Source organism: Lycium barbarum, chromosome 12, assembly GCF_019175385.1.
Source record: "Lycium barbarum isolate Lr01 chromosome 12, ASM1917538v2, whole genome shotgun sequence".
Lineage (NCBI taxonomy): Eukaryota > Viridiplantae > Streptophyta > Magnoliopsida > Solanales > Solanaceae > Lycium > Lycium barbarum.
In genome coordinates this window covers 75,771,919-75,780,308 of record NC_083348.1, presented here as the reverse complement: position 1 = coordinate 75,780,308, position 8,390 = coordinate 75,771,919, and the positions used below count along the sequence as shown (strand labels likewise).

The 8,390-nt window shown below is 36.1% G+C and overlaps 1 protein-coding gene across 1 annotated transcript; it reads right to left on the bottom strand.

Annotated features, from left to right (window-relative positions):
- Positions 1–1,056: 1,056 nt before the first annotated feature.
- Positions 1,057–7,638, bottom strand: LOC132624884 (E3 ubiquitin-protein ligase RSL1). Its single transcript, XM_060339624.1, has 4 exons — positions 7,408–7,638; positions 6,371–7,097; positions 4,970–5,730; positions 1,057–1,920 (listed from the first exon to the last, which is right to left on the bottom strand). Exons 2-4 carry the CDS (start codon positions 6,839–6,841, stop codon positions 1,539–1,541), a joined length of 1,614 nt encoding a protein of 537 aa, XP_060195607.1. The 5' UTR covers positions 6,842–7,097; positions 7,408–7,638; the 3' UTR covers positions 1,057–1,538.
- Positions 7,639–8,390: the final 752 nt, after the last annotated feature.

Below are 8,390 nucleotides of genomic sequence, written 5' to 3'. Positions count from 1 at the left end.
GCCTGGGTTTGTTCTCTCTTTTTTTTTTTTTTTTTTTTTTTTTTGTTCCCTTCACGTTTTTCAGTAGTCAAATTATTGTTGCTTGATGGAGAATTGTTTTTATTGTTGCTTAGTATTCTCGCTTGATCCATATAAGCTTTAGCTAACTTCGCCTTCTTCTCCCTTTTATTTGTCTTTAATTTTTGTGCAATTTTCATGTTAGAATAATGTGTAGTATAGTTGCATCAGAACTCGACAATGATCGTGTTTCATTTGACTAACAGTATGTTACAGGAACGTATTACAATAAACGCTGTAAAACTAAAATAAAAGAAAGTTCTACTTTAGTTCTAACAATGCATGCGATGTACAAAATGTATTAAGATAAGATCTCTTCTTTAGATCTCCTATTACATGAATTTATAGACGAGTAGAGCGTTTGAAACATACCTTCAATATCCTTGGTGAAAAAAAAAACATTTTTTTACGTTTATTGTTATACAAAACTCAATTTTGCAATATATATATATGATAAAGGTAATAAATAACTATCCAAATACTGTAGAAAAGGCAACACGACATGTGAACAACTTGTATAAATGAATATCAAAACTTCTTATACTGGTGAGGCTGGAAAAGGTTTCAAGTTCAGTTTGATTCCCTTTGATTTCCGTATCTAACTTTTCGTTATCTTTACTAGGTTAACCATATAGGCTTTTTGGTGCTTTTTCATCTATAAGTTTTAGGGCGTTCATTTTGTCATTATACTCTTTACCAGTTACTATTAAAATTTAGCTCCGTCATCAGAGTAAACTTCTCAAATAAAGAATTGTGTAAATCGTTAACAACCAAGTGAAAAAACACCATATTTTAGCTATAACAGGGTGGGGGAGAGATAATTAACCAAGTTTTACACAAATTTCTTGAGAGGCAAACAGTCAACATGCGATAATCATAAGATCAATCCAAAAAGCTGAACGGAAACCTCATTTAACCTGATTAGACAACTAGATTAAAAGAGAAAGTAATATACACTAATAGTGTAAAAAGCTTTTTCCTTCTATAAGGCTAATAGTGTAAAAAACACTTAACACTTTCAGTGCAGCTTAGTTGATTATAGAAGGTTAACATTTCAGTTTCGAGATTACCACATCAGACTTGATACGAGGGTAACATGTTGTAGGTCCAGCTTAAACAGATAGTATAAAAGTTCTTATACTAATAGAGCAACTAAATTACACGACGTCCACAAATCATAGGAACTCTTCAATCAAGCAAGCAAATGACCCACCAGTCCATATGCAATGACCTATGTCGTCGATTTATGCTGTTTTGCTCATCATTTTTCTTTGAAGAGGAAGCTTCTTGTAGCTACCAATACATCATACAATTGGGATGGAAATAGGCCCAACATCTCTTTTACCATGAAGCAAATGAAAAGGACATTATGAAGGGCCTATTTGCTTAAACTATCAAGGAGTCTTGAGAGTGGGATACTCATTTACCTCCCATGTCAAATTGTTTTACAAATGCTAAATGGCTTCAAATCTTTCTATACTTCACTGGATATGTTCTTCATAGTAATTGTCACTTATCACAGACACGAACCGTTCGAGCCATGGAAGCTGATGGAGATCCTTCATGGCATCGACATAAGAATCTGTACAACGTGGTGGGGATTGGTAAGCTTGGTGGTCCGTAAGACTGAAACCACCAGCAAGAAATCTCTGGATCAAAGCCAGTTGAGATCTCTCTTCATCTGAATATGCATCCATCATCATAGGCAGCGACTCGAATGAGTCCCATGCCCATTGCTCAAACTGTTGAGTCGGTTGAGTTACCAAATCTTGAGTGTAATCCTCATCCCAGAATGCGCATTGACATGTCTGTTGGCCGTCCCTGTATTCCGCACCACAAGAATAACAGAATTGATGCCCACACCTGCCAGTGTTCAATACAAGCACAAAAGCTGTCAATACTTAAAATCATGATCCACCAAATGTGTCTTTCCAATTTAGTGCTGCTGAAGACATCATGAATACGTCAAGAAAAATCAATTATGAATGAATAGGTCAAAGTTGTATCAGTTGTGAATTGTGATTCAACTGTTCTCCCTTTTGTCCAGTCAAGCACCGACTGTCCCCAGCTTCAAAAAGCTCTAATAAGCCAACTGTTAGAGCCCAAGTTACTTCAACGTAATTTTACTCACCAAGTTATTAGTTTTGGTCCTCAAACTACCAGCCAATTTACATTACAAAGTTCTTTTGGCAAGACATGAATCAGTTCCCAAAATTTATGTTCTGTGGGTTCCTTTTGTAGGTTCTAGTTTCTTTAATCTGTGGATGTACACCTACTGCTGTTCTTTTTTTTTTGATATCGGTAACGACTTGTATTCACAGTAAAATTCAGCTTCAACTGAAGCTGAATTGTAATCTTTACAGCAAAAGTATAAGGAGCACCCAACAAAAGCTTACACTTGTCCTATTAAATCTACCAGGCCTCTTATCTCCGCCCACAAATTTTGTTTACACCAAAAATAGAAGAGATTTAGACAATTCATCCTAATTTTCTGGATAGAGCTACTAGTGCCCTAAAAAATTCTAGCGTTCCTTTCCTTCCATATTGTCCACCAAACACAAGCTGGGATGATCTGCCACCAATCTTTCTTCTCCACCTCTCTTCCCTACACTCTTCCAGCATCTGAGAAGCTCAACAGTAGTATTAGGCATAGTCCAATTGATACCAAGGATACAAAAGAACATGTTCCACAGATTTGTAGTTGTCTTGCAGTGTAAGAAAAGGTGCTTATTGGTTTCACCATCTTGGCCACATAAGAAACATCTTGAACAAATCTGAAAACCTCTTCTTTGTAGTTTCTCGTGGGTCAGGCATGCCCTCCTCGCAACCAACCAAACAAAACAAGAGACCTTGAAAGGGATTTTTACTTTCCAAATGAGCTTCCAGGGCCAAATCTCCATCAGGGTGGTACTATAGTTGAGGTTCCAGCCTACTGCTGTTCTACCCCATTTTTCTACCCCATTTTTCTGATACAAGTAGCTATTCTTTTGTTTCAGTCAACTCCCTGCCCACTTCATATCTCATTAAAGATTTAAAATTGCTAATTTCAAAACCTACTACATATTTAGCCTGCTTGGTTACTTATTAAAAAAATATATTAAGAAAAAGGCCTGCCTAGCTGTCGTGTAAGCAGTAGATGAAGGAGAAAGAAGCAGTAGTATCCGTAGTAGTAGAGTAACTGGCAGCAAGAGGATTTGAAGAGTGTTCAAGAGCTCCAACCGTTTGGAAAGGGACAAATAGAGCACAAGTCAGACACATTTATAAACAAGCTAGAATACTCGGAACCCAGAAAAACACTTGATGGCTAGAAGCTATTGACTCTGAGACACAGAACTAATTTTCAAAAAATTGGATCATCGCTCAAGTTCTGAGACTAATGTAGCAATTATACACTATAAAAGCTTTATCATTAACTGATGATAACACGAGCATAGATGTAATCCGACACTCAAAATTACAAAAGATAGCCTTCGGATGACCTTTCCATCAAGTTCGGTCATTGATCCTTGGGGGTTTCCTTAATAACAGCAGCCACTGACAACACTTGCAGCCAGACAATCCATTGAGAATCCATTCTTTCAATAGTGGAATCCTTGTTCATATGCTTAACAAATGCAAGTTTTGTGTGTGAACATACCATCAAAGTAGCTATAATAGACAACACCGATATTGAAACTACTAAGTACTAAGGATACTTGTTCACTAGATGCTTCCTGCTAAGTAGTCTCTGCCTTCAGCTATTTCAGAGCAGCTGCTACTTGGGGAAAGTACCCCACTCTCCTCTCCCATTATCGGATAACTCCAAAATGGAAAGAGTGAATGGTGAACATCCTAGTCCTCATTAATATGATGTTTTATTTGCTTTCTCGGAAACTCCGAATCTCAAAGAAAAGGGTGATCTGGTTGCAAAACTTTATTAGTCACGTTGAGTAAATCTGTCTGTCAAGCCTTTGAGGGTAATAAGAAGTTACAGAAGGATGATAGACCTACTAACCACTAAATATCCTTCTATATAGGTAATGTAGGTATATCGCAGGTGTGTGTGCATATATATATGTTTCCATAAGTCAACTAAAGATTCAATATAACACTGTGCAATTGAAAACTAAGCTTTCTTAGTTGACAATGTATTGGAAAATAACACCAGTGAGCAAACAGATATCTCCAACTCTATTCTAGACTGGGTAGGTTTTCCATTAAAGAGGTGATAAACCAGTAAATTAATTAGCTACACCACCAAAACGAGACATCTTATTCCAGAATCTCTCAATGGTAACTTTGATATTCAAACGCTTTACATCTTGCAGGCAGTTTTATGAGGTGCAGATAAAATGTAAGATTAAGCCTTACCAAGGTAAAATATGTGTTAAAAAAAACTTGCCTAAATGAAGTGTTAATAAAACTTGTTTTCTGATAGTATTAAAGAAAAGAGCTAATCCACCTTGATGGTTCTCATGCAGGATAAGAATGGAATATAAAGAGGAAAGATAGTTCTCTTTGTATCAGATATAAACGATCATTCCTAGAGAACCAACACTAAAGGGCAGCCCGGTGCACAAAACATCCCGCGTTAACAAAATCCGGGGAAGAGTCGCACCCCAAGGGGTGTGATGTAGACAACCTAACCTAATGCAATTTCCAGCTACTTAGAAGAATCCTCTGGTTGCCAAGCTCCTGAGTTTAAAAGTGCTTTTGTCTGACAATGAGTATCTGTCAGAGTATCTGGCACTTAGAGCTTATGTTCCAAAATCTCAATATCAGTTTTCAGGATAATTAATCAGATTATATGATACGAAAAACAGAAATGTAGCTAGCAAATTCAGAATATCAATGCGTTATTATCATTGATTCAAAAGTCTATATACAACCTTGAATCTTGCATTAAAAAGTATGAAGGAAGCAAATATATTACCAGCATGCGATATGATAGCATCCATGTGTGAGCTCAATCATCCTCCTGCAGTGTGAACAGCGCCTCCATCTTTTATTTTGTGCGAGGCGATGCAAAGTTATGTCACCAGCCTCCCTCTCCTCCAAAGGGAGATTTTGGTAATCTTCACATGTCATTGAAGAATGCCATGGGACCCTACAATCCACACACATGAACCTCTGACAAACTGGACAATCCACACAACTATTCTCTGACTGGCTTGATGAACTAGCCCGAGTTGAAATACATTCATGAGGATCCAGAAGAACAGAACAATTTGGATACGGGCAGTAAAGTTTGTCCGAGTTGAGAGCATTTGCTTCTTCAAGAGCCCTCACTAAAGATCCATAGGAATTAAGAGGGAGAAAAGATATACATTCAGTGGCAGAGATTAAGTACTTGCATTTTAGCTGAGGGCACCTAATGGGGACTTGGCCAGATTGGACTTTACCCTCAACATAAGTTTTCATACAGTGAGAACAGAACTTGTGGGTACATTTCAATGTGGTCATCATCATTAAAAGTCTATCCTCACAGCATATTGGACAATTTTCAGCTGATTCATCTCCTTCGACATGGGAAGAGACAACCCCTATTGCTACTTTGGCTAAGTCCAACGCCTTTGCCAGACCATTGTTTGGGACAAGTTTCAGAACAAAAGCCTCCAGATCATTCGCATGATCCAGGATCCTCTGCCGCAATGCCATGAGGAGCGGATTATCAAGGCTCTCTTCATGCATAATCTGATCAAATTATTTACCATCAAACAACACAAATGAAACTTTACCATCGAAACAACATAAAATAAAACAAATGCTACTACCACGGAGCAAATTTAATGCAAGTGAAATCAATGAAGCCTTTATTACAGTCACATGCAACTATGTAATCCAAGTTATCAATAAGATTTTACAAAAGAAAGGAAAACAGTAGTTAGATAGTTCTGCTATTCAAGTAGGAAAATACCCTATTGTTGTACAAAATCCGAGCATCAAGATCAGACTCAACGTCTACTTTGTAAAGGGATACCATCGTGGTGTATTATCAATAAATTTCTTTTGTCTCATCAAATAAAAATAGATTAGTCGGCATCTAAACCTTTTTGGTAAAAGAACCAAGCAAGCCTGAAATTTACATTCATTTTCAACTGACAAATTCAATAAAGGCAGCTTTGCAAAAGGCCGAAGTTTTAATAAGGAATTGGGGTTTTCTTCGTGGAGGGCGGCAAAGAGGGGAAGTTGTTCATCTACTAGCACTTCAGTTGCAAAAGCGAAAGCAATTGCATTAAGGTAAAAAGATTCAAGCCACTGAAGATGGAATTCAGCAAGAACTGAAAAGGCGAACATCGAGATACACATATCTTGCAGAGAACAAATTTCTCACCTGCTGGTATAATATCTCAGAGTCAGTAAAGGCATAGACCTTTCTAATCTTGTTCTTCACAGCTTCCAGCAATCCATCCATCAAAGCCAAATAATCAGCCACAAATTCTTCCACATAAAAATCAAGCTTTTTCTGTATTTGAATAACAGGAGCACTTTCTGCCCTCTCCATAACCACTCCAATTCCAGATATCCTACAACCAGAATCTCCAGGACCAGCTATAGAAATACCCTTAAAGAATAACTTTACAGAATGTTCATCAAGATCTACTTCACAACTTTCCCTTAATGATTCCTTCTCGTCCTCGTCCTCATCCTCGTCCTCGGTTAATTCATCCTCTTCTTCCTCACTATCTTCCAACTCCTCTTCATCTTCACAACAACTACAAAAATCTTCTTCATCTTCTTCTAATTTCACTTCCTTTGCTATATTCACCAACAACTCATCACCAAGAACCATTTGTCCTTCCATTTTCAAAGATTTTCAGAACTACTATACCCACAAATACTTTGGGCAACTCTACTCCTCCAAAGATTCAACTTTTTTACAAAATATAATCAAAATCCATAACATAACTCTAAAAACTCCACAACTCTACTAGACAAAACCTCAACTTTACAATCCAACTATTGAACCCTTCAATAATTAACCAAACAAACCTTAAAATCTGTGTTGAAACAAGATCAATTTCCTCAAAAGCTCTGATCTTTCCAAAAGTTCAAAGCTCCTGTACCAAAATTCAAGAAACACCAATTATCTCTAGATCCACAAAACTCAAAGAGTAAGTGAGAAATACCCTTAAACTAAAAAAGGGGATTAAAAAAAAAATAGAACAATTCTTGCTTGTACAACTCTAACTCAGAAAAGTCAAAAAAACAAAGAAACCCCACTTAGCTACCTAACTCAACACCTTTCATTATCACACAAAAATAAAAAAACAAGTTCCATAAATAAATAGTGTAGTAATAAATACATAAAAAGAATGAAATTATGAATAAATAAAATCCAGAAAAAAAAAGGAAGTGAAGGTTCCGTACCAGAGGGTGTGGTCTGGTCTGGTGTTTCACCTTATATATGAAAAGAATTTATCATCTGAATCATGTTATCAAAAGAAACTGTTTAGTGTATATGTTATGTGCACAAGTATATTAAAAATAACCTAATCTGACAAGGTTACAGTAGCAGAGATTTTACTAAAAAAAAATTTTTGTTCTTGTTCAGAGAAGGAAAGAGATGCAGCAGCAGTTGTGGTGGTTCTTATATGTGGTTGGTTTTACAAGGAAGGGAAGAGAAATACTCTTGTGTACAGTTTGGTCTTTTTACCTTATTGTTGATTTTATTTCACCACACCAAACAAAATAAAGTTGATTAAGGGCCTGTTTATCCATAAGATACCAAAAAAAAAATCTGCTTTTTTTGAAATTTTGGAATTGAAGTTGGAGTTGAGTTATGTTTGGCTATAGTTTTTTAAATTGTAGTTTTTATTAAAATGTAATTCTAAAAAAGTGAAAAAAGTGAAATTTTTTGAAAAACAATTTTTATTTATTTTTGGAATTCCGGAATACAACATCAAGTTGTATTCGGAATTCTTATGGCCAAACGCTGAAAAGTGAAAAAAGTAAAAAAAAAATCCGGAATAAAGTGAATAATTCTTATGGCCAAACGCCCACTAAATTTCCGTGACATTTTATTGCTTTGCCCTTTTTTTTTGTGACAACGCCATTAAAAAACGTTATTAATTGTTCTCCAACAGTCTATTTATAAAAAATGGCTTGGAGAATTTTTCTCAAGGTTTCTCATAATTCCATTTCTTTTTTTGGGTTTTCCGGAGAAATACAACATAAAATGTCTATAAATACAAATGATTTTAATTAAAAGATCTCGAAAGAAAGAAAAAGTAAGGTTCAGTTTAGCTTATCTTGCCAACATAAAATGCAAAAATAAGCTATTCAAAACACAATAAAATTGCGAGCTATCGCACAGTGAGCAAGCTTAGTGCATACTCGAAGAATAGCAATTG